The sequence below is a fragment of the Typopeltis vanoorti genome, chromosome 18 (assembly GCF_054136105.1).
Source record: "Typopeltis vanoorti isolate ZY-2024b chromosome 18, IOZ_Tvanoo_1.0, whole genome shotgun sequence".
NCBI classification, from domain to species: domain Eukaryota; kingdom Metazoa; phylum Arthropoda; class Arachnida; order Uropygi; family Thelyphonidae; genus Typopeltis; species Typopeltis vanoorti.
Window position 1 is genome coordinate 68,996,095 of NC_143566.1, and position 27,809 is coordinate 69,023,903.

Below are 27,809 nucleotides of genomic sequence, written 5' to 3' on the forward strand. Positions count from 1 at the left end.
TTCGCCAGGGTTTCGTGTGTATGGGGTCTCCAAAGCACCGCGAAAGAATTTTTCTGTGCAACGTTTCTAATTTCGACAATTAACTCGTAGGCTGTTATGGTGTATTTTAATATTGTTTCACAAATGCATCATTTTCTTATGTTAACTGATGTCATATCTTTTACTGGTAAGAATTTGGAAGCAATAATGCAAAGTTTCTTTCGTGTTTGGTCCATTTAAGGTGGAAGTCCATATAAAGGTGTAATAATAATAATAATAATAAGAAGAAGAAGAAATTGTCTCATTATTGGGGTAGATGCCATAGTGGGTAGACGGTGAATTGTGTAGGGTAGAGTGCCCTTCAGTGATGAGTCGGCAATCAAATACCCGTAATAAAAAAAAAAAAATCGATATGTAGCGTTCTTCAGCCAATAAAAAATCCGGAATACTATTTCTTTTAGCATCTCCCTCCAAAAATATATATAATAGATCCTCCATACGTCTCTTTCATTTGCTGATACAAAACTCCTAGACATAGGTGTATAATTATAAAAGAAAGGCGATTATCCATGTCACGTTGTTCAGAAGCAGTTTTTAGAGTAACTTAACTGACAATATTACTGTTCTGTATATATTTTATAAAGATTAATACTAAAGTATTTTAATGCTTAATAAATTTTCAAGTCATCGTGGGTGTGCGCTCACGCAATGAGTCATTGGAGGTATCACATAATAATAATATTAATAATAAACTTTATAATAAACTTAATAATAAACCAAACTAGCGCAATCGTCGTGCAGTTGGAAAATGCAACATGCAACTTTCGAGTGGATAAGATCTATGATGTCCTTCGTTATGCTGAGAGGAATCTATATATCGGCTTTTTCAAGTGAAACTGAGTGAGATGGGAAAAATCCTGCTACATCCGTACCAGGGTTCTTTCCTCCAGGAAATTCGTTTTAAATTTCCTCAGCACAGGCAAATAAAGCAGAGAAAACATAAGCTGTTAACTGACAAAAAAAAATGTACAGTGGGTAGTAGATGGTGGATTGTGCGGTATGCATGGTGGACCCTTTAGTGTATATCCTTCCAGTATGTCTTGAGACTTCATGGAGGTGTAATGTAATAGTAATTAAGAGTTTGCTCGTTTTTCCTATTCTCCTTGAAAAGTTCCTTAAACATAATTGAAGGAGAATCTCAGGGTAGAGCAGATATACTTACATTAAAAATTATTTTCTTTCAAAAAATTTTAGATGAACTAAACTATTCCCTAATATTTTAAATTATTTTTATGATTATTTACTAATGAACAGTATATTTAAAAACTATTCACGCCATGAACAAATATCACTTCCACTGATGGCATTAATAACAATAATGATGTAATTAATTTAGCAAGAAATACGAAATCGGATCTTTTAAGAAACTGTAGCAAAAAAACAAAAAAATAAAAAATATATTTACATAATAAATATTTCTCGCATAACAAGCTTAAATGGGTTTTATTTGTATAACTACGCAGTAACTTACACATAACTGAGAGCAGCTCGTATTTACTACAAATCTGACGAGCTTGCAAAGTTAATTGATTGAAAAAACAAAAATATTTTGTAACATATTTCCCTCGATAACAGAGAGATCAATTATACCATGTACTGTGATCATACGGCAAAATAAGATTAACCGGTAATGACCTTTCAATGTCAACAACTGACAGGATACTTTTGAACAAGGAAGGCAACCAAGGTCAATTACAATTTCCTGGATTTTTGATAAAGAGGTTTCTTCCGTTTCTTTTTTTCGTTGAAACGTAACAGATATCAGAACACTATTATTAGACTCCCAACTATCCACGGCAGTGGTCTCCAAACTTTTTTTGATCGCGTATCCACAAGACAGAAAAAATAAATAACGCATACCCTCAATTGATTGAGAGAGTTTCTTTGGAGGAAATTTTTTTAACCATTTATCCATTTTGTGAGCGTTAATTTGTAAAATTTAAATATAATTCATTTACTATTGATAATTGCACAGAAACAATATATATATATATATATACTAAAAAATCGTTAAACTTACTACTAATAGTCAAATAATTAATACAACTGTGGTGTCATCTGTAGATAGCAAGATAACTAAGCAATTTTCCTTCTCTAGTTGGGCTTGTCACACTAGGATGCTCTACAAACAATAGCAATGATAAGAAGTAAGAGATTTACTCCCTAGTTTTAAAAACACGGACGATTATGTGTGCAAAGTCGCCCAATGTTCGCTACTCGCAAATTTAATTTACAGGATCTTTATAACGTCTTTGTCTATATTAGATACATGTTTAACTGATGAAAGACAGTAATATTCTTTATCTTTAATTAATTACTTAATTCCCCCCAACCGGGGGTACGCGTGCCACACTTTGGAGACCACTGATCTACGGGAATCTCTACCTGATCATGAAATATATTTTAACTTCTCACCTGTGCTTATGCAAAATTTAATGACAGAAAAAAAATGATAAATATTATAATTGGACTTTTCAGGGTGGGGAGAAAGACAGATCGAGAGAGAGAGAGTTCATTAGATGACATTAGAGAGTTTATGTCGCATATCTCCCTCCATTAGGAGTCGAACTTTATAAAAGAATAAAAAAAAAAAGGAAAAATCTTACAATGATATTTATTAAAATAAAGAGCCAAAAAGGCTTCAGTTCGAGAACGAGAGTTTTCGCTCTCTTAAGGTTTCTGTCTGGTCTCTGAGAACCAACCACTTCGAAACAGCTGTCAGGCCAGTGAAACCTTATCAAAATGGACAAATAGAAGGCGATATAGAAGCTTGGGTGGCGCCTATGTCTTCTAACTAGTCCGTGCTAATGCAACTCGTGATGCCAGTGAGTGTATTTCTGTAAGCACTCTGGTCAACTTACTTTAACGAAACTTTCATAGTTTCTACATTCGACTATGAAATAAAGCTGGATCTAATATTCACTTTACTTATATAATTTTATAATGATATTTTCAAAGAATAAATATTTAAACTAAAGCATGGACTCATACATCAACACAGTGATGTCATTACTGAACCAAACAACTTAATAAATATAAATAAACAAAGAACGATTTTATGCGTATTAAATTAAATTCATAATATTACCAATAAATATCGTTATATTTATAAGTCCTCCACCTGATTTTTTTTAATTACTGTGTGCACCAAAATATACTTGTTGGCATATTTCTCTTAGCTGAGAAATTTTGCTATTTATATTTGCTGAACATAATTCTTAAGAATGAGTTCGTTTTAAATCGTAATTACACCTGTATATATAACTATTATAACTGTATAACTGAAATAAACTGGGAAAGTGGCAAGAACAGTGGGAGAGCCAGACAGATGACATCACAAAATTTTCTCTCAAAGAATTGCAAGAAAGTTTTGATGCTTGCTCGCACCTCCCACGAAAATCCTGGATTCAGCTTAATAGAATACGAACTGGTCACGGTGTATGTGCGGACATGCTTTTTAAATGGGGTAAACGACCATCCCCGCAATGTTATTGTGGAGCTCAAAGACAAACTGTGGACCATATTGTGACTCAGTGTTATCTCAGAGCATATTCAGGAGACAAATTGGACTTTTTAAGTGCTACACCCGAAGCTATGAACTATCTGACCAATATGGATGTAACCATTTAATTTTATATGTTTTTAAAGTGACAGTGTATTGTACTGCGTGTATTGTTATTTATTCATGCCATACGAATAAATAACTGAAATAAAGTAATACACCTGGAGTATAACTGTATTTCTGCTTGTTTATTTGAACCCAATGTTCTAGTTCAGATAAACAAGCTCAAACAATCCACTGAAACAGGTTCTGACTCATTTGATTTTTCCATCAGGTTCGCAAAAATATCCCAATTTTTAACACTACTCTTTAATTGTTAAGACTATAAAACACCACTGGGAAAGAGATCACACAGCCATGTCAGATAGACTGATTTTTATTCAAGTGATTTTTTTAATCTATTATTGAAACAAGTTATCTAGTTTTACTAAATGGAACATTTATCGTTACTTAAGACAAATAAATTGCTTTTTTTCCCTTTCGTAACAGACCCCTACAAAATTCATTTTAAAATTCTTGACTCGAAAGAATTTGAATATGCTACTTCTTAGAATCTAAATAACGGTATTATCTATGAAGAATTAATTGTCCCAAACAGAGAAAGTGCCTGTATTTCATTGCTAGATGAAATTTTTGTTTTTCCCAAAAGTTGGCAAACAAAATTTGAACGTAAAATAACTTCACAATTAGAATTATATAAAAAGGAGGTCACTTCACAAGTTTATTATTATTATTATTATTATTATTACGTGACATGACGCCTTCAAGAAGTTCAAGGACTCATCGTAAGAGGGCACACTACTCCACTGCAGCTCACCCTAACTTAATCCTCCAACTACTACCATCAACACAACGCCATCTACCTCCCGCCACCACCTCTAGTACATTGTCAGTAAATTATGCGTGTTCTCGTAGCCGATTTGCTTGTATGCGGATGAAAAATCCGAATTTCAGGGAGAAAAAATTCTGCTTCCCCGTATGAGATCGGCTAACTCACCTTCAATTGAAAACGCTCATATAAAGATTCCTCAAGTTGTACTGCGTCCTATAATGCACGGCATTATACATGCCTGAAAAGGGTGTGTGTGTGTGTGTGTGTGTGTGTGTGTGTGTGTGTGTGTGTGTGTGTGTGTGTGTGTGTGTGTGTGTGTGTGTGTGTGTTCTGCATTAAAAAAGTAGCAAATTTTTAAGATATTTCACGTATAAACTTTGGTTTGGTTATGCCTGCAAAATAAGGATGGAAACAACAATATACTTTCTAATACAGAATATTATTATTATTGTTATTATTATTATTATTATTACGTGATACCTCCAAGGGATCCAAGGCCTCATCGCGGGAGGACACTTTACTCCACTAAAAACATCTCACCATCTCCATTACAACTTAATTCCCGAAATACACACAACGACACTACTATTAACACAGTGCCCATCACCTCAATCACAGTGCCCAGCAACGACCGTATATTTTTGTCTGTAAATTGCGTGTGTTCTCATGGCCGATTTGCCTATATACCTAACTCACCTTCAATTGACACACGACTTTATATTTTATCATCAGTTATGATTGATCATCAGTTTGAGAGTGCTTTTACTCTCAAAAACAACAATATTAACCAATCGCTCGCTCACACACACACACATGAATAAAGTCAGCCAAATGGAAATACAGCGGATGGGAAGAATCTGGGAAATTGTGATTTTTCGCTGAAAACTGCATAACATTTTTACATAAAAGTTATGAAGCAGTTTCGATTCCTATTAAATACTGGTCTGTTATTTTTCACATCTTTGCAACGCGCGCCTAACTTCATCAATCCCTGTATATATATAGTTCTTTTCTCTCTCTCTCTCTCACACACACACACTGCTGGCTTCACTAAAAATTGTGCCTAAAGAAAGTAAAATGTAGCCTGTTCTACAGTTCAATAGAAAATTCAGGTTATGTTTTCCGCTTTTTTTTTTCATTCTGTTTTAACAGTTTTTCTTGTCATTGTTCACATTTTAATTTATCATAAACGAAGTCAAAAGGAAATGAATTTAGATAAAGAGATGAATAAAGTTCATGTGGAATTGAAATGAACAATAAATTAAATTAAAAATATACAGGGTGATTCAAAAAGATGGACTATTTCGTACTGAATCCGCGTACTGAAATTGAGTACATCTTTTTGAATCACTCTGTATAATAATACTACACAACTCAAAAACAAGCGAATCAGGTATAAACACCTGAGTCCGAATTCCATCCAGGATACGAAGAATTTTTACAAAGCTAACTCACTCTCGGTGAGTTAGCTTGTCTCATATTGGGGGGGGGGGGGATGTATTTTGCGTGAGTTTTTCCTCATGCAAAAAAGACACAAACTGATCTGATAATATATACAGCTGGCCAACATAGCAAACTATGCATATAAAACTAACCACTCTATCTCAGCGCAGCCGGTCGATACGGGCTACACAGCCTAGTAAGTAAAGGGGAAGCTTGGGGCAATAAATAAAATAAATTCAAAATCCGTTGGATTAAAAAAAGCACAATACATACCTTCATTTCCAGTTCCATTGTGTTTCTATTAAGTCCATATAAAATTTGTATATTGTTCTGTATACTCCACATAATTTACACCATATAATCTTAGAGTTTTGACTTTTTCAAAAAAAAGTTTTCTTTGACACTTTATCATTCTTTCGAAATCAACGAAATTGAGAGCGATCCTTATTATATTCTCATCATCTGTCTACTCATTTGTCGTAAAGTTTTAAAAAAAGTCTTGACCATCCCTATTTATATCTAAATGCAAATCTTCTTAACCCATTTTTATTCTAACTTCTCCTCCCCGATATACAGTAAGAATGCCTGAATAAACATTTCCTGAGATGCTAATTTGGCAAATTCCCATTTTATAAGTTAGTGCAATGAGAGCTCAAGTCCAATCATGTAGCATTCTAACTTCTGAATTGTTACTTTACTAACACTATTAGTGCTATAATTCAGAAAACACAAAATTGAAAAACTTTTTATCACTGCATTCTAGATCAGATATCATTTATAAGAACTATTTTTTTCTACCTCAGATATTTTCATGAGTGCATTCCTCCTAGATAATTCCTCCTGGATTTCTGAATCATAATTCAGAAATTTAGATATTTAGAGACTAAGCGTGAAGCTTTTCTCAAGCCACTTCAGTATTCTATTGCGGAACGGTAACACACAAGACGATGAAATTTATCTCCTGCCCTACAAAGAAATTCATGAACACCATTCCCAAGGTGGGAGTCAAAAAAATCGCGTATATTAACAATCCAGCTAACATGCCAGCAGTTACTCTAGTTATGCAACATCCTTGGTTACACACATTGTACAGTTCCTTCTGATCTATTTCAATTTTCCCTAAGTCTTTCTTTAATTATCAATCAATTAATCTTTCTCTATATTGGAAAAGGCCATAGTTGGGCTTTTTCATTTGAAGGTGAGTTAGCCGATCCTACACGGAGATAGCAGGGTGGTAGATGACGTTGATGGTAGTTTTGTGTAGTAGGAGAATTAAGTAGTAGGGGAGACGGTTAGATGTGTGTAGCGGAATGAAGTAGAATGCCCTCCCGCGATGAATCCTTCGACTTCCAGGTACCACCAGGGCCGGCCATCTCGGGGGTGCGATGGGTACCCACGATCGAGTGGGCACAGTCGGTACACATTTGCGGAAACGTATTTTTTTATTTTATTTTATTTTTTTCTTCTTGTAATTTTGCTTACAACTAAAGGGATTTCATCGGCAGGATTTTAGGGCCCCCGGTAATAATAATATCTCTGTGTTTCTCTATTATATTAGGTTTTTTGCTTAACCCTTTTGATGCGTTTATGCAGTGTATAAAAATTAACAAACATGATTTCGTTTTTACCCTAGAATGCCTGATTCATCATTAGTTTTTTTCTAATCTGTTACATATTTATATCATTTGGCTCGTTATCGAAACCGTTGAAAAAATATTTATTATATTTTTCTTTATATATGGTTAGTCTAGAGCAGGGGTGGACAACCCTTAACATGCTTGCCAAACGTGGCACGCCAATGACTTTTTTCCGGCACGCAACCCAGGGCTCACCTTAAAAAATAATTAAATAAAAAAATACATTTCAAACATCTTCGCTGACACATATTTTAACTTAATATAATACAATTTTATTAAGTACAGCTACACCAAATAAAAATGCAATAATTTATTAAACTCTACCCACTGTTTCATAATAGTAAGTAATAAGAAAATTAGAAAGTTAGAAATTAGAAATAAGAAAATAAATGATCCAAGTTTGTGGCCAAATATTATAACTGATAAATTTAGATTATTCTGTGTTAAAACTGGACCTAAACAACATCATCAAGACGCGTTCGTTAAGAATGTTGAAGGTAGATCATTTTCTACATCGTACTATTTAAAAAAAAAAATGCCAAGTGGTGAAACTCAGCTTCGCAGCTGGTTAGTTTACTCAAAAGCTCAAGACTCAGTATTTTGCTTTTGTTGTGTATTATTTTCCAAAATAAGAGGAAAAGATCAATCAACACGATTTATATATGGTTTTAATAAATGGAGAAAACTGTCATCTGTAATTCGAGATCATGAGTTTTCTGTTGCTCACTTCAATTCTTTTATTGCTTGGCAAGCATTATTAAAAAGGCTTAATTTATGTTCGACTGTTGACAGAACAAATCAAATTAATATAAATAAAGAAACGGAACGTCTAAAATTACAATTCCAAAGAATTGTAGATGTAATTCTATTTTTAGCAAGTAATAATCTGTCATTTCGAGGATCCCATGAAACAATAGGAACGCCGAATAATGGAAATTTTTTTAAAGTTTAATAGAATTATTAAGTAAATATGATCCTGTGCTAATGGATCATGTAAACAGAATTAAAAATAAATACGAAAAAAAGAATTGTGCATCATTTGGCGCATAGATTTCAAGAGGAAATTATTGCTGCATTAGGTAATGAAGTCCTTATAAAATTAAAGCAGCCATGTATTACAGTATCCAAATGGATTGTACTCCTGATATTTCTCACAAGGAACAAACTTCAATAATTATTAAATATGTAAATTTGTAGACAAAAAATTAATTATGAGTCATTTATAGGATTTATTGAAGTAACTGATGTGACTGGTGAAGGACTAGCAAATTCGCTTTTAAAAAGAATAGGTGAGCTTGAATTAGATATTATGAATTGTAGAGGGCAAGCATACGATAACGGTAGCAATGTGAAAGGAATATATAAAGGCGTACAATCTAGAATAATTAGTTTAAACCCTCATGCAATTTATGTACCTTGCTTATCACATTCTTTTAATTTGATAATTTGTGATGCTGCTTCCAGTAGTATATATTGTAAAAAAAATTTCGGACTATTGCAACGTTTATACTGCATCTACAAAAAGGGGAAATTATACAAAAGCATTTAAATATTACGCTTAAACCATTATGTGATACTCGATGGGAAGCCAAAGTAGACGCAGTCAAAGCAGTGTATACACAGTTTGAACAAACTTATAATGCCTTAGAAGAATTTATTGGTGCAATTAACGATAGCACAGCAGTATCCGAAGCTAAAAGTCTACTAGATTCATTACAAGAATCTAGCTTAAGCTTATCGGCGTGGTTTACAATATTGTGAAAACTTAATAGTATATCAACAAACTATTTCAGGCAAAAACAATTGTTTTTGACTCTGCTTTTAATTTAGTGAATAAAATTAAAAATGAAATCCAAAATTTAAGATCAAAATTTAACACATTTTTAGACGACGCAAAAATGATAGCACGAAACTTGAATATTTCCGAAGACTTCCCTGAAAAAAGAATTCGAAAAAGAAAAAGATTATTTTCCGAACTAGCAGAAGATGAAGTTTTACTAAACTCGGTAGAGGAATTTAGATGTCACTTTTTCAACGTTGTGATTGATACTGTTATTGTACAAATAGATGAGAGATTTAAAAATGTACCCAATGTTATTTCTTATTTTAAATTAATCACTGATATAAAAACATTAGAAAAAAAAATGAACTAGAAAACCGCTCAAGGGATTTTGTAAAATATTATAGTAAAGATGTAAATGAAGACTTAATCCAGGAAATTGATTTGTTACGAGAATTGATCTTGGACCAAAAAAATGTAAATAACTCGCAAGACATATTGCAATATATATTAAATAATAGTTATAATGAACTATTTCCAAATGTGCTAACTGTATTGAAAATTTTCTTTACGTTACCAGTTACTATAGCAAGTGCAGAGCGTTCTTTTAGCAAAAAATTGATAAAGAATTATCTTCGGTCAAGTATGTGCGAAGGACGCTTAAATGCACTTGCTATATTTAGTATCGAAAAGGAAATTGCCAAAAATTGTAATTTTTTGGGAATGATTAATGACATAGCAAAAAAAAATTGCATATTTAAATAAATACATATTAAGCAATATACGGTAGTAAAACTAGGCCCCTAAATAGTAAACCTATTTATTTTTTTATGTGCTTAAATAATTTTTTTTTATTACTTTAAACAATAATTAATTGTAAATAGTTTTTATGCGCTAGTTGGTGAGCCAGGTTACTTTTGTTTGTGTTAAATATTTATTTATTTTAATTATTTAATACTTTTGTTTTGTGTTCAGTAAATGCTATGTTAACCTGTTATATTTCGAATGTTTTTTTTTGTTTTTTTCTGTTGTTGTTTGTTTGTTTTCCTGTGCCAAAATCATTTGCAGGTAAGAGGTTTTCAATACATTTATTTCGAATCCTTTAATTTTTCCCTTAGAAAAATATTTTAGGGCCCCAAAAGGTTTCTTGCACTCGGGTCCCTTTATAGAGAAGGTCGGCCCTGGGTGCCAAGTAATAATAATAACATTACCACTTAAAAATGATTGTTGGATATTTTGACTATCTACTATTATCACTTATATTGTTCTAAATACTTGTTACTGCAATTACTGGAAATATATACTCGAAGACTGTTTATCTGATGTTTTTCATGACGCTTTCGAACGAAAAGCATTTGTCGCTAAATGGGGGCTTATGGCGTGAAATGATTTAATCGAATCTTTGGTTGATTTACAGATCAGTTGTATTTTTATAGAAATAAAAAAACGCTAAATCTTAAATTTTAACAGGTTTGTTTGTTTTTAATTTAAAATAGTCAAAGTTTCAAATCACATTTCGTAACCACAAAATGAGATTGTTAAAATCCGTGCAATTTTATGGAATGAATTGTTTTTTGAGCTCGTCCACATTCAAATAGTTTAGATTCCGAAGTAAGATTCTTCCCCCCCCCCCAAAAAAAAAAAGAAAAAAAAACGCTGAGAAAACAAGATCACTGTTACATTCTTAAAAATATATATTTCTAGGCTTGTATGGTCGAATGAAGTATCCATTTTGCAGCAGTGAATTATGAATTAAATTGCTAAACAGCTATGAATCAAATTTTAGCGTGTCATACATGTTTGTAAAAGTCTGTACGTATACGCTTTTCATCAAGTCATACACGTTACTTAATGGAGTACGAACATTTTTGATTTTTACAATTAACTATCATAAAAATGAGAAAATAATACATGAATGCTTACTTCGAAAGAAAAATAAATAAATAAATGCGTCACCAAGCACTCAAATAAACTAATACAGAGTAAAACAATCAAAAATTCATACCATTTTGCTAGGATCAGACCGATTCCTGTCTACCAACATCTTCACATTTAAGTTATTATTATTATTATTATTATTATTATTATTATTATTATTATTATTATTATTATTATTATTATTATTACCCGACACCTCCAAGGAGTCCAAAGACTCATCGAGGGAGGATACTCTACAACTCTAGGTCTCTGCCATTTAATCGACCAACTAAATGACACCAGAAATGACTACAGAACCACTACTAATATCAACATCATCATCAACAACAGCAGATGGCGTTGATCGAGTGGAGAAGAAACCCTGCTACCTCCTTATGAGATCGGCTAACTCACCTTCAATTGAAAAAAAAAGTCTTATAGTAAATAATCAACTCTCTCAAATACTACGTAATATGCAGAATCTTCCTCTTCACACACGGGTTAAAATAAATTTTAACAAAAAATGAAAAGAGAAATATATTCAGGTTTTTTTTCATACAATTGAGAAATTAGTGATAATTTCTCACAGCTATCTGGGTGAGACAGTCCCACGCTAATCAATGAAATTCAGCTCCCACCTAAAAGTATTCACAAACACCTATGCAAGGATTCAAATCCGCAACCTGTTGGATCGATAGCAGCTATCCTAACCACTCGATCAACTAGGCTGGCATAAGTAGTTTATCATATCATTAATTTTTTGGTAAATGTCATCAATATGTAAATATATTTAACATCAAAGATGCCAAGAGTGGCCCTTCCCATCATGCATAGCATCCCCCCCCCCCTCGAAAGGATGTGTGCTTTACATTATGGGATAAAAGGCAACTAATGTGAAATCATCAACCTCTATATACAAGTAGCCCAGTCGTGAAGATACTGCACGCGCAATTTCGTTTGCATGAAGGATTAAACCAAGAATATAATTTCTTGGCATATTTAATTTACAGTGTAGCCAAGTGATTAAACTTTCAACATTTTTAACATTAGATAATAGAGTCAAACCCAAATAGCTTTATTTTTTGCTATTTGCAAAATAATTCCATTATTTGCATAATGCAATTATTAAAAATAATTGCATTATGCAAATAATGTAACAATAATAATAACAAATATTTATGTAATACGCGCAAATTATCAACGCATCCAAACTGCTTTCCACTCCGTACATCCTGGCAATCATTCCTACTACAAAATTTCCCATATGGATATCGCTAAGAAAATGATTTTAATATTTGCCATATATTAATTTTTTTTTGTTAATAAAGAATCATCTGTATTTTGTTTTTAAACGACTCCAGTAAAAGAAGTCATATTACTTGAATGAAATTTTATTTCTATTAGGTATGCCGATTATATCAAAATGACGACAGGCTGCATTTCCAAAACATGTAGGGGCCTAAAGAGGTTTTAAAAATGCCTATGAAATTATTGAAAGACAATTTTAATGGCTATCCATTCAAGACACTGGTAAACAAAAATTAACTGTCGGCAATAGCATCACCCGACAGAAACGTGAAAGTACCATCTGATATCACAACCAAGAAATGCATAGGAAAATCCAGAGAAACCAAAGGATTCGCGTAAGGATGATAAGGAAATCTCCACAGTCGGATTTGGAGAGGTCAGAGTTTTAAGTTTATTAACTAAGTGTGTTCCTCTGGCCCGTTTGTCCGTTTTTCGAGATGAGGAACCCGAGTTTCCGGCACAAAAACTTTGACGCTTCCATATTACGAGTTCCTGCAGTTCCATCAGATTTGCTCAGAAATGAGAATTCCTACCATAAACATCTAGTTTCACCACATCCTAAAGATGCTCAACATGAGTGAGATTCAATTACTAAAGGAAGACAAATCATTAATAAAAAGTCACTACCATATCCCTGAATCCATTCCCGGAAGAAAGGAGAACACGTGTCCTGAGACATGGTATATTATCCTGTTGGCAGTATCAATCACAAGGATAAATGGTTAATATTTATGAGTACACTAGGTAGGTAACTATGTTTCGGAAAACATTACTGTTCAGCCCCAGCTATACTGGTATCATGAGACTGAAGAAGAGCCACGAAAACATGCCCTAAAATGTCGCTCCGCCACTAAGTTCTTTAACTCTAGATTCGTGTTACTGTCGTTATACTCTTTTATTTCCTTCCAACCGTATATAATAGCAGGATTAATCATTCCATGAGATAATTCCCCAGTCCAATCCCAATGTTTCTTCATCCACCAGCAGTAGGTGCTTGTTTCTGTTGGACAAGCGTGGTACTCTCAATGGATGTATGTTATTAGGATATTATCAGGCACATACTGCGTTTAGATATACTCCTTCGCAGATCCAAATTGTACCACACAGTCATCTGATAAATTGAAGCACGTTTATCGGACTTTTATATTTCGATATTTCTTGTGCCTCTAGTATCAATCAGATATTTCCGGTTACATGCTTGAAATTGATTTGATGCATTACACTGTTCTCGATATACCCAAAACTTGCGCAAGGCCATTTCGGAAATACCAGGTATCAGTTTCTGAGATACTCTCATACCAGAACCTTCTGACTCCCATTATCATTGCAGGTTCGAAGTCATTGAAATCATGCCCATTATCACACAACCTGAATGTAGATAATATCTCCTAGAGCGGATTTATTCCACTTAACATGAGATGAGAAGTACTATGTTATGAAAAATATCAGGACATCCCACTTCGTAGTAGTGGATATAGATATACATTACAACTATTGTTCATACAGTTATAAAAGGAAGCACACGGTCTAGCAATATTCATAGACAAACATTAACTTAGACTTTTCACGTGGCACTGCCATAAGATGTCACCTTTGCAACAACCCAGTTCGTGAAATTAAATTTCTAGCTTACTGCAGTTACCTTGATCAACTGTAGGTTTTTTTGAAGTGGAAACGCCTAGGAGCACTAACAGCACCATCGAAACCATGTAGGCCACATAAAATCAAAGATTGGGACCGCCGAGTGCTGAAGAGCATGGCGCAAAAAAATCGCCTATCCTTGGTTGAAACACTCGCTAGAGTTCCGAGATGGCGCTGCAAGCAACGCCAGCACCACACTGTTCGTCAGGAGATGAAGAACATGGGTTTCATTCCATTTTATTCTGGAACATTAGAAACGCATTATTTGGATTAATGAATCCACGATCTGGCAGTCCGACGGATCATTGTGGGTTAGGCGGATGCGAGGAAACGCTACCTGCCTGAATGCTTTATGCCAACTGTGAAGTTTGGTGGAGCAGGTATCATGATCTGGAATTGTTTTTCATGATTCAGGCTGTCCCCCCCCCCCTCTCTAATTTCAGTGACAGGGAATCTTAATGCTGAAGCCGATAAACGCCACTTTATACAGTTTTGCTTCCATCTTTATGGCAATGAAGTGAAGATCCTTGAAGAAGTTAACTGGCTTGCATAGAGCCCTGAATTAGAAAGCAGATTGCGCTCCAAGCCGAACTGCCCGATATCAATGACCGACTTCGCTAATGCTCTTTTGGAATTGAAGGGAGTTATCGGAGGAAAGTATCAAAATATATCTAGTGGAAAGCCTTCCCAGAAGATATTGCAGACTTATTATAACAGCAAAGTATAGACCGACGCCATATTAATGCCCTTCATATTAGAATGAGAGTTGGGATGAACAGAAATCCAGATGATAGTTTGTACATCTTATACGAGTTATATTTAAAACCATAAAAGTTCTTTTGCGAAGTTATTAATTTCGTAGTTACCTATCTCCTTAAAGTCAAAATTTTGTAATTTTTTTTTTTTTTGATTCTCTACCCACCCTATAACAACTGTCAGAGAATTCAATACTACGCTGGTCCATGAACATTGCAAAATAAAATTTTCAAAAATATGGCAATAAAATAGCGAGTGCATATAGTTTTGGTTTAAAATTTCCGGTGAAATTTATTTTTTATGTAATTTCAATAATTTGCGTATCATAATAGTCATATTTTTGAATCGTATGGATTCAGCAGTTTTAATCTTTTTAATAGCATTTAAAATTTTCTAAAATATAAATATTTAATTGCTTGTATTTCTATGTAAATATTCAAAATTGGAAAGAATATGCTTGCTATTCATATGACAAGGTAAATAAGCTCAGTTCGCATTTCGCAACCTCCTCATTTGAAATCTCGCTGGTTTTTATTAGCAACTCTGCTAATATCTTGAATTCAACTTCTTTCGTTTTATTCCATGGGAGGGGCGGGGGGGACCTCTCTATCGCCGATGTTCGTCTATGAAACATTCAAAGAGCCACAAGCATATCCTAGGCTTTGAATGGGATACACTGGCAATTTTATAAGTAAAAAATGAGGAAGCGAAGATATCGGGCAGCTGCTGTTCTCGTTTTAGCAAACCAACAGCAGTAAGAAGAGGAATTATACTTTCCAGTTCACTGGAGTAGTTAACTCTGGATGTATCCGTATATGAGACCAAGCTGACACATTGCATCTGCGAGTAGAGGCTGAAGTGAGCTTGTGAGGGAAGAATCAGTGAGCCGAATTACTCTCCTCTGGACAACATCAAGCATTTTAAAGGAGGTTTTAGTGCACCACCCCAAGTGTGTGACCAGTATTCTAAGGATGAATGGATTTAGGATTTGTATGGGTTAGTAGCTAGGGGCGTGTGTAAAATAGCTTCTTGAGTGGAAAAGAACACCTATTTTTTTCTCTCTCTCTCTCTCTTTTTTTTTTTTTTTTTTTTTAAGGCTGAGGAAGCTATTGATGTGATGTGATGTGCTTATGCAAATAAAGGCTAGAGATAAAATGTCAGTCCAAGGATGGTATCTGGAAGCTTGGGATGTCTGAAAACTACATGATTTGTTGAAAGAGTACCCACATCAACAGATATTTGCATGCGTAATCTTATCGTTATGATTCTCAAAAACCAGGGATAATATCAACATTCTGAGCTTGATTCCTCAGTCTTATTAATGATGATGAAGAATTAACCAAAGAGCGGAAATTTCTTTCTATCATATTTCAGAAGAATGCTCATGATTAAAATTTAAAAACTACAAAATAAACTGCTACCATACTTTTATTCCATTTCCAAACATGCCATGAAAATGTTAACAGTGAATCGGCAACACCATTACAACTAAGTTGGCAAGAGTTCTCAATAATTACAAAATCAGAACTATATTCACACCTAACTAAAGTGGGATCTTTCCTTCTTCCAGTAAACCCAAAACATAGCAGCCTGGAGTACCCCGGTTTTCACTGCGTTTGGTGTGATTGTAATGTCTTGTCTAGGGACAAATGAAAAAAGAAATCCATAGAACGTATAGAAGAACAAGAAAGAGACATCACGTACGGCAGATTTAGTCCTACAGTTCTATCCAGCCGTGTAATGTTTTCTACAATTTTAAACGATGAACATTCTACAAGACAGGAGGTAAAGTGAAACGCACCGGAGATTTTACACCAAAATTATCATGAAATCGAAAGAAAAAAAGATATTAGAATCCACACAAATCTCAACCATCTGAATATCAATTTTTTTTCTTCCACAAGGTGTGTGTGTGTGTGTAAAAGTAATAAATGAATGATACACCAATAATTAATTTTTCATTAAAACGAAAAATATAAAATATTGGTCCGAATCACACATGTTTGTGAATGTTGCCTGTCCAGAAGCTTTCGTATTAACCAAAGAGTGAGTGCAGAGAGAAATATAACTAGCCATTGCTTTGAAACTGTTATACTACTTCATTTTGAGTTAGTCTGTTGAAATGCCATTGTAGTTTGCAATGATTCATGTAACACAGTTTAATTGCTCTGTTGCTTAATGTGTTCTGCGATTTTCGAAATGAGTGATATTAATGCATACATAGTTTGCATTAACTCTTGTTCTAAACCCTGCAAAACTGCTCGACCTCTGAAAAAAATACTGTAAGCAGCCATCATAAGGAAAAGTCTATTATTACCCATCCAAAGAAAGTCAGACCGAACACCAAAAACACAATTTTGTTAGACCCTGAAGGAGTTTTTCATCATGAATTCGTTCCTTCAAGCAAAAATGCCAACTAACAGCGTTAATTAAGAGACGTAACACCGTTAAAAGAACTAACAGTATTATTTATTCTGGATAGTGCTTGCTGGACATTACCTGAAAATTGAAGCACGCAAATTGGTTGTTGAGCAACGACAGTATCCATGCGCACAATGCTGCTTTGTTCGTGCAACAGTTTTGAATAAGAACAATATGGCTGTGATCCCGCACCACAAACATGAAAACTTTATCAAGTAAATTCCGTATTTAGTTTTATTTTTTTGATTCCACAAGGTGAAATTGAAGTTCGAAAGATGGAGACGAGGATGTTTCTGAGATCTAGACCGGCATCAATAAAGGTGATTTCAAAGGAAGACTGTCAGTAGCCAGCAGTGATAGACTGTATACATAAACTCAAAATGAAACTAAAGGAATAACTATTTGCAACTACTTAAATCTATGTTTTGTTTTTCACTAAGCGAGAAACATTTCGGTATCACCTGTGTTTTAGATAACAATACATATAACAATGTAGATTATTGTTAACTTCTATCGATAGATGAAACCTAAAAGCCTAAATTTGGAAATGCATCACAGAATTAAAGTTTGGTTAAGGTTAAGATGTTTTAATAAAGGAATGTTTTATCTAATGATTACATTCATTAGAGAAAAAATTTCATTCGTACACTACTGTGATACTGTTTGTTTATCTGCAGTAATATATTAACAGATTGCATTAAAAGAAACTAGAAAAACGAGTAATTTTGAAAAACAAGAAAAGATTTTTGGTTACATTTTTGGCTACATTTCCTCACTATTGTAGCAAATGATCGAAAAAGCTCTGCTATTGAAAGTATTACGTCCTTTGAACCAACCCTAATTGATATATATTGATCCTGAATAACTGAATGAAAATATCATTAGATTCTGAAGATAAGAGACAGAGAAATGCACAAAATCAGAAATTTCACCATGGTTAACTGTTTGCACAAACACGGTAACCACTCTATCTTAAAAGTATACCTTCCTTAGTGGAGGAAATGCCAACTGGACTCTCAGGTTGTAGATGAACCTCCACTGCCCATTCAAATATCACCACACCTGTAAGGAGGACCAAAGTGGCTGATGCTATGTTTAGTCTCCAGAGCAAGGTCGACTACTTATATTCTCCTCTCCCCTATCTCTTTTCGCTGCAGTGCGATTAAATCTTTCCTGAAAATAATTGTGAAGAGCTAGAACCTCCTCTATCGGACAGTACAGAAGTAAAGCAGTTTCGAAAATTCCATTAAATAGCACAGAGGAAACAAACTAGATGATAAGGCATCAGGAAGCTGAATTTCACCTGATGCCTTAACTTTGCTACCACATATGGCAGGTATCCTGACATGTCTTATCACCTAACACACAGGCCCTTACAGTAACGCTTTTCCTTTCCCACAAATTATGAAAAACAACCAAATTACAGTAACACTGCAGATCCGAAAATAAAATACCAAAAATTCATTAAAACAAAGAAACAAACAAAAAACGAATACATCCAATTAACCAAAATTTATATACTAAACTCAAACATTCTAAATGATTTTCACTGACACTTACAGATATGCATACAAAATAACTTCCTATTCCTAGTTGAAAATTAACTTATAGCCACACACACACACACACACACACACACACACGCACACACGCACACTTCTCAAATCTTCTTCGGCTTCATTCCTATTGAAGTAGGGGGTTGGTACGGCAGCTGATCATCCTCCTCCATTTAGTTCTGCCCAAGGTCATCTCCCACACCTCCAGTCCGAGGTGTGGGAGATCCTTCTCTAAAGTTGTTCAGCCATTGTTGTTTAATTCTCCCCTTATTTATTTATTTTTTGTGGCTTCATCTCTAACACCACTCTCCTTCCCACATTACTTTTGTCTCTCAGCATAACACGACCAAACCACCTAAGCCTTGATTCCCTAATCTTCAAGGTACATGGGTTATCTTCATTGTCCTTCGAATCAACGAGTTTCTGATTTTTTCCAGTCTTGTTATACCACTTGCCAGTCTTAACATTCTCATTTCAGCTACGTCCATCTCTTGGTTATCACCAAGGTCTCACCGCTATACATCAGTGCTGGTCAACTACCATTCTGTAGATCTTTCCTTTTAACTCCCCCCCCCACACACACACACCTCTCAAATGTCTCTACTAAACTCTGCATGATTCTTCTGCTAGAAGGGTCATGCAGCGTTTCCTGCGATCCACCATCCCATCCCATGTCAGAGAACGACAAATCTAAAATCGCTTCTTTTACCTCCTTTGGCTCAAAATTTCCTTATCTGCATTTTGCTACATTCATCTGCTATCTCTATCGCTTTCCAAATCCTGATAATCGCTATAGTTCACTTCCAGTTTTTATTACTAAAACTTCGTATTTCTCAAAGGTGATATTCCTCGGAATACTTAAGTATTCACAACTTCAACTGCATTTTCCAATTCTTAAACTGTCAGAATACAAGATGATACAGATCATCCTCCCATCGTTAATGTTCATCTTCTAACCGGTTCTTCCCATACTACAGATGTCAGCTCTTCTCTTGATAACTTCGATAATAATCTCATGTGATAAAACTCCACATATCCATCTGTACTATAATAATACCGAGAGGAATGACTTCTAATTTCTACTAATTTTTGCTCCACATAAAGATTGCTTAGAACTAAATAAGTTCCAGTTCGGACAGACTCTTCAACTATTCCAGACATTATTGTCTTGGATGCTTCTATTCTAAGTAAAATTTCGTATGGTACTGTTTGCATAATCCATGAACGCCTGCATTAAAAGAAAGGGTTAAGTTGAGCCCTGTCACTGAGGGCTAAATGACCGGATGAGCAGGATTGGTTGTATGGATTGGTTGATTGATTTGAATTTACGCTCGAAACAACAGGCTATGAGGCCAGTGTATTATGTATGTTAATTTCGTGTATTCTAATTGCCAGTTTTGCAGGAGGAAGGAAAAAAAACCGAGGTTCCGGAGGAAAACCTTACACCTACGCATGAGACCGACTAACTCACATTCGGAATGAAAAGGCTCTGATAAAGGTTCTTCGTGTCCAAGAAGAAATTCGAATCCAGGTCTTTCCACCCAAAGATTATCCTCGAAACCGAATGAGTTACGGAGGCTGTCATGTTTAGAATGCCGTAACAAACAAATGCAGTGTTGTCCCCTACCAATAAAAACATAAAAAGCAGCCGTAGACTGTGGGGGTACCGATATTATATTGGACTTTGTCTAAATGTTTTTCTTAACACATTTTCGAATTATTTCATTTTCCAATCATTAGTTATCATAAAATCACCAACGTAGCCGCTACTACCAGTGGATTTCCGAACCGCACTGAAACAAACAGCTTAATCAAAATTTATTCATGCTACCCTATTTTCTAGATATTCTTTCCATTGTCTGCTCTCACACGTGACAAAATTAACAACAAAAAAAGTTTCCTTGGATGATAATAAAATTGGTTTCTCGTTATTTTTCTTACAAGTTCTTATAAGAAAAGACAAAAGTTCTTATAAAGTTACAGCCTTACAAACGAGATTATCTTCAAAGAATCTTTTCTGTCGTTTCAGTCAACTTATATCGAGATTATTCTTAAGTTTGTAAATAATATTCGAAGCAGTTGTGTCACATCGTTACGTTTCTGTTTAAAATAATTGAGCTTCCATTTTTTTTTCTCCTGGGCGAAACAAAAAATTGCTGCTTTCCTCTCCTCCCCTAAAATTATCTTTCGTGTTTTACTACTGCAGCTACTTCTCATTTTCAGCATATATAATGCCCTCATATAAAAATGGAGAAAACGTTTTTAATAATGCAATGATTCTCGTCTTCAAATAATTTGTTTCGTTATTCTTTTGCGTATCTGTTTCAACAGTGCAGTTAGACGAATCCACGTATCCAGGTGTCCTCTGGATGGAAAGACCTAGATTCGAAGTCCGTCTGGGACGTTAGTGATATTGATAGAGGCTTTTTCAAAGAGTTAGATAATCACACGAAGGAGAAGGAAGAGAGATTTCCTAACGTTGTCGCAAAATAGAAACTGCAAAGAGAACATAATTGACATAAATATACATGGCACATGATTATAAATGCCTCTTCATTATTATTATTATGTTAAAACAATCACAAATTTGAATTCAGTTCCTCAGTGATTCAGGATATATTCTGAGAACGAATTCCACTCTGGAGAAAATATTAATAGTATTCAATGAGTACTACTTTAGTTTGTCTTTTGACCGTTACAATAGGTTACCCTACCTCCCTCCCTCCACACACACACACACACACACACACACACCGGGAACCGGTTTTCACACGGCAAATAAACAAATCGACACGAAATCTTGTTTCGTGTCTGTTTGTATTTAACAAAAGATAACTTAATTGTCTCCGCAAACCTAATCACCAAATGCATCGTTTTTCCTCAACCAAGAAAAAAAAAAAAAAAAAACCTCCTAAATTGGTATTTAATGTATTCTTTTTTCTTAATCTGATATGAAACTTTTAATTTTATAGATCATTTATGTGATATTCTATAATCCATTTCCTGATCAAAAATTAGTGTCCTTTTAAAACAAACATTTTCTAATATTTGTAAAATATCCCTGTTAATCAAGATAGTAAAAATTCAATAAATTCAACACCGAAAATTTAGATTTTATTTGCTCATAGGATACTTTTGGAATTCTGTTTGCGTGTTTTTTTTTTTAACTACTCTTCCTCTTTAAATAAAGAGGAAAAAATAGTTTCCATTCAATAAAATGAAATAAAATGCTGAGAGAGAGAGAGAGAGAGAGAGAAGGGGAGGGGCATTATAAAAGAGCTAATTTTTGAAAGAAATATACAAATTGGAAGTACTTTCTAGGGCATGGTTTAAATATCCGTTTTATAATAAAGTATTTTTTAGCACGTTATCTAATTCTTTCCTGATAATGTATTCCTAAAATATTTATTTCTTTTATGCGATTTGTATAATTAATAAAATAATTTTTAATATTTTCAATTCCAGATATTAAAATTGGATGCTCAGGTCCCCTCTCGGTTCATGAAAGTAGAATGAAAGAGCATTTTCAATGTATATTTCAATTAATCAAACATGAACTCAGATTGAAGGGGATAACAGCGAATGCTTTATTACTTTCATTCGTAATTGGACAGTTTCTCTATAAACAGATTAAAAAATATATATATATATAAGAATTATTGATTCTTTTTATAAAAAAATTATTTAAGGAATATCTGTGCACAAGAAAACTATAGTTGTTGCACTGACATCCTAAATCAAAAATTCCTTCATGGATATACATGCACCAAATAATATTAGAAAGTTTCCTTATAGATAGTTATTTCATGTTCATTCTTTTAAACCATTCCCTCTGGTTACACTCAGTTGTCAAGAGCAACATTGGGGTCAAGGAATTAAAGAGAAAAACCTGCCGAACCACCTATATGTCTACATTTACGATCTAAGAAAATTTCACATCACTAAATGTTCATACGGCCATGAACTTAGTCACCTTATTTACTATAACCTACAGTAGAGAAACTTACCCATTTTCCCACACGTACTTTAGTCCTCGTTCGAACGACCGATTATCGGCACAGACGCTGAGCGCGTTGAGAGTGGCTCTCATTGCTCATTGTTACCCCGGGTGAAAGGCTGGGTCAGAATTAAAAGACTATTTGTCACGGTTCAACCTCGAGACAGCAGGCCCACCCAGCTCGTCAATAGGATAACACTGAGGAACGTTTTTCTTTCCACTCCCGTCTTCCCGCCATATCCTCGTGCAAAATGAGATCTCTCCGGAACGTTCTTCCTACATCGGGACTTGTTCTTTCTGTCATCCTTCCATACAGCCAAGAAAAATGACAATAGGCTCAAGTTGAAATATTCATCATCAAACTTAAAAAAAGTTCAAATATTTCTTGCCCTTTATACTTTTAAAACTCAATTCATTTCTTTTATTAGAAATTCCTAATACAAACAATAAATGAATACTGGAATCAAATAACCAAGTTTTAGAATATGAATATTTATTTATAATACTTTCCCACGCTTATCCAAATCTTGGATTTCGGAATAAATTTATACTTCAGATAAGTAAGGATGAAATATGAGCAGATTCAAATCTGAATTCAAATAAAATTATCGAGATCAAGCAATAGACTTGTTAATTCTATATTTCTGATAATTTATTACTTTTCTCAATTATATTCTGTAAATTCAAAAATTTAGAAACTGATATATAAATACATGTATTAAATTAATCTTGCATTTCGGAAACTCCACGGATTGTATGTAATTTAGTATGTTAACAGGTCGATTCCGGTATCATCTCAAATAGATTTTTTTTTTTCTTTTGAATTACTCAATTTCGAAATAAATAAGTAGTTTTCTTGTGCCTACCTAAAGATTCACACTGTCAGCTGTTTGGTATTCCACCCATGTGCCAACCGATCCCAGCCCAGATAACGTCGCTCCCCCACCGTCTGCGCCCCTCTACCTCCCGGCAGCTTAACCGTGATTGGTAGTGATGCTCCACGTGATTATTCTCAGCCTGACAGTAAAGAGTTGTCAATGTATATTGTACGTGGTTGTCTACATTCCTCTCACACTTAGTCTGAGTAATGGGTCTGAGGAAGTAACCAAACATCGAGACACCAATTAAGGTGGATTTGATTCCATCCATGTGAGTGTGCGCGCGCGCGTTTTTTTGCTACCGAGCCATTTCAAGGTATATGGATTATCTATCACAGTGATTTTCGATACTATCTCTTTATTGTAAGTTTGATCATCTACATTCCTGTTACTAGCATGTGCATTCTATTTTAACTGACCAGATCGTGCACGTTTTTACAGCCGCCGGAGGCATCCCGGTCAGGACAGGTAAAACTTGGTCTCGTCTCGGCGTCTGCTTGTGTAGACAGTGGATACCGAAGCGGAGTTGTGTGGCTAAGTAGCAGGGAAAGGCGGCGACTGATTCGTGGACGTTTTGGCCATGTTAACTATACGGTCGTGCTTACTAATAATAGGCTATCTTCTAATATACGTAACTGACGGATCTCCTTATATCACGGAGTGGAGCGTCGTGGGAAGCCGACTCACCCAACCTACTTGTGTGGATATCCCAGCAAACTTGACTCTGTGTCATGGAATAGGCTACACAAAAATGCGCCTACCAAATCTGTTGGACCACGACACTATGGCAGAGGTATCGCACCAAGCTGGCTCTTGGGTACCTCTCTTTAACCTAAAATGTCACCCTGACACTCAGTTGTTCCTATGCTCTTTGTTTTCTCCTGTATGTCTGGACAGACCAATCTATCCTTGCCGCTCGTTGTGCGAGGCCGTGCGACAAGGGTGCGAAAGCCGCATGCAGACGTATGGCTATCCGTGGCCGGATATGGTCCGCTGTGACAAGTTCCCCGTAGACAACGACATGTGTATAACAGTTCAGTCACAGGTCAATGGTGGTAAGAGATTTTTTTCTCTCTCCTGTATAAACAGAACTTATTATATTCATTTATTTACTTAAACTAATATCATCCAGGTTATGCAACATAATATGCAATAACAAGATGCACAAAGTTAATTGACATCTTAGACAAAAACAAAATGTTTCAAAATTATCTGTTAATATTTTATATCAGTTTGTAAACAAAAATGAATTGCTAAAGTAATTAGCGAATATCTTAAAGCTACCAAATATTATTGTGAATCCAAAACGTAAAATTTTCTATAGCCAATGCAGTTATTCGAAATCTCAAGTTAAACATATTTAATTTTTTTTTCGAACCGAATTGAAGCAGATTTTTTGTTTTAAATGGTCAACTCATCATCTTGACGTATAAATACATTAATTAATTTGAGAGAATAATTTGAAGAAAATTAACCCAGCAGCTGAATATTCCGGGAGGTGTAAATCATTAAAATACGTGGACTTCTGTATTGATTTGATAACTGCATTTCTCTTCCGTCTAAACACATTTATAGGATGTCTGTGTTTTAAATCCTTATTTGATTGTGGGTATCACTGTACGCTTATGCTTCTAGTTTTGCCACTTGTCAAGCATGCGCTGAAGTTGAGTTATTTGTAGGCGTTCGTTCGTCTTATTAATGAAAGGAAGTGTTACTCATTGCTTCAACAGTTTTCTCTAAGTAGGTGTCCATTTTCGGTAACAGTAATCATAGTTTATCACACAGGAAACAAATGCAATAGACATTTTTAGACAAGTGCAAATGCGCTGAAGTAGGCCTAAAATGATGAACTAATTAAGCATTTCAATAACCGAATAGATCAGCTTTCTTTTTCTTTGTTTTTTTTTTTTTTCTAGAAATATATAGTACTCGAATACAAAATTTCGGTTGGTCTAAGCTTAAACATTGTATCCAGCAATGCTCGTTGCTGAATAAAATTTAGAGCACTCAAAAAATTATCTGTGGGTTGTTACTATTCATCACATACAACAATATATGAATCATTAGAATTCGTAAATGCAAGATATAATACTAATATACCAAAAATAACTATGCGATAAAAGCATATATACTCAAAGAGAAATTAATAACTTCATTAAAGAAAAGAAATAAGTGTATTCTATTAAATAATGATTTATTATTTACTTTTTTATATGAAAAACTGATGCACAGCCTTAACTGCCATTCTGCATTAATATTTCTGTTTTTTTATTCGTTTTTATATAGTATTAGATAAAATTAATATTTAAAAATTACTCCAAAATATAAAATTGAAGATTGCAAAAGGCGTTTTATGCCATTACCTTCTGGTAATGGAATTAGCTCATTTAGTTCAATATATATATATCATTAATGACCGAAAAGTATGTGTGGAGAAAAGCGATGAAAACCTGAATAGATGCTGTAAAGATTCCATAAAATAAGTCACGGCTTAACTCTTGTATTAAACTTATCTTGGTATAACTTAGTTGTAACTAGCTGAAGTAAGTAACTCAGATAAATGAAATGAGTTTTAATCTCACTAACCATTACAAATGCAAATCTGCTTTCAATGTTCGTATCATAAATAAACAGAGAACAAAATAGGTTCCCCAAACCGAAGTGTATACTTCGCAGTTGACCAAAGTCTAATATACACAGCCATAACGGTTGTGTGTGTGTGTGTGTTTAGTTATATTTCATTATAGAAGAACACTTCAACTTTTCTTACCTGTCATGAAAAAGTCGAGTGTAAAACCATGACGTTCAGGAACCAGGTAAGGTGCTAATGCGGTTTATAGTATAGATATATTTATTATACAAGTGAGATTGCACATCTATAGATGTAACGCTCTTCTGAATAATACGTAATTTGTAGCTGTGCAAGGGAAAAATTCGATGATAAAGTGACAATAAAAAAATAAAAACAATCATCGATCTGTTTTCTCATAGATTGATGGATAACTACACGGTATCTAACCTTGTCAAGAACAGAAGTGTTTTATGAACTGTACCATACACATAGTTGAGTTTCATTATTTCAAAGACACACCCATATTCAAACGAGTTATGAATAGGAAACCGAAGTATTTCTATTTTTTCTCCCACCTTGACATAGATTCTTTCGTTATTATACAAATCAATCTTGTACATTTTGTTTTCGAATAATTTGTGGGTATCATGAAGATAAACTATTATTTGCTCAAGCATCAAACATTAACGTGGTTCAATGGAATATGATATACAAGTGCTTCTATTAAATAAAAAAGAACAATAAATATCCAATATTGTTTTAGAGCCATATAGCCAAAGGGCTTGCCTTTGAATCTTAAGTTTCTGAAGTGACTGAAAGATTATACAAACACATCTTTGACACACCACTACGTCCACTATACGAAATGTGCCCAGGAGACAGTATTTTTTTTTCCCCCGCAAGCCTCCGATCCCGATTACAAGAATCAACAGTTGTCACGCCAAAGTTGACTAAAGTCTAATATATACACAGCCATAACCTTAATCAAAAGCACTAATTGAAGAGGAATATAGTCGAATACCAAGGCAACTCTCATGTTGAAGGTTGTATTCTCGTAAACTCTTGGTCACACCGAAAATTAAAGGCAAACGCTATTTTGTCATTTAGCTATACTGGATATTTATTATCCTTACTTTTAATAGTCCTTAGATGCCGAAATATGGTCTTTTAGGTACGCCCTCCCCCTCCCCCCATCGATACAACTATTTCGTTTTTGTTTATTTCAATATAGTACCTTCAATACACGACAACTGCTAGTTATTTCAGGAATTAAAATGACTATAAGTGAAAAGAATGATTATTAATCAATAAGATAAATAAATTATATTTCAGATTTTTATTTACTAGGATATGATTTATTTCTTTTCACTGTGGATGAAATTTTATCTTTCAAGGAGGTCTTTAATATAATTCTGACAAAACCAGAAACATCGAGTCTTTGAAGTATTAGTTCACCAGTGTTTTTAATAA

The 27,809-nt window shown here is 34.3% G+C and overlaps 2 protein-coding genes across 7 annotated transcripts in view; one reads left to right on the plus strand and one right to left on the minus strand.

Moving 5' to 3' along the window:
- Positions 1–27,809, minus strand: part of LOC150096750 (uncharacterized) — a 326,095-nt gene that overhangs the window by 164,488 nt on the left and 133,798 nt on the right. Inside the window, exon 1 of one of the 6 annotated variants that reach the window (XM_090408264.1) lies at positions 22,900–23,025. The exons of the other annotated variants lie outside the window; for them this stretch is intronic. The gene's annotated coding sequence lies outside the window, so the exon portion shown is untranslated. Of the gene's footprint in view, positions 1–22,899; positions 23,026–27,809 lie in introns of those variants that run through there. 6 annotated transcript variants of the gene reach the window in all.
- Positions 23,976–27,809, plus strand: part of LOC150096752 (secreted frizzled-related protein 5-like) — a 103,547-nt gene continuing 99,713 nt past the window's right edge. The window contains exon 1 of the mRNA XM_090408255.1: positions 23,976–24,822. Coding sequence (XP_090264381.1) covers positions 24,348–24,822 — 475 coding nt within the window. The 5' untranslated portion in view covers positions 23,976–24,347. The remainder of the gene's footprint in view (positions 24,823–27,809) is intronic.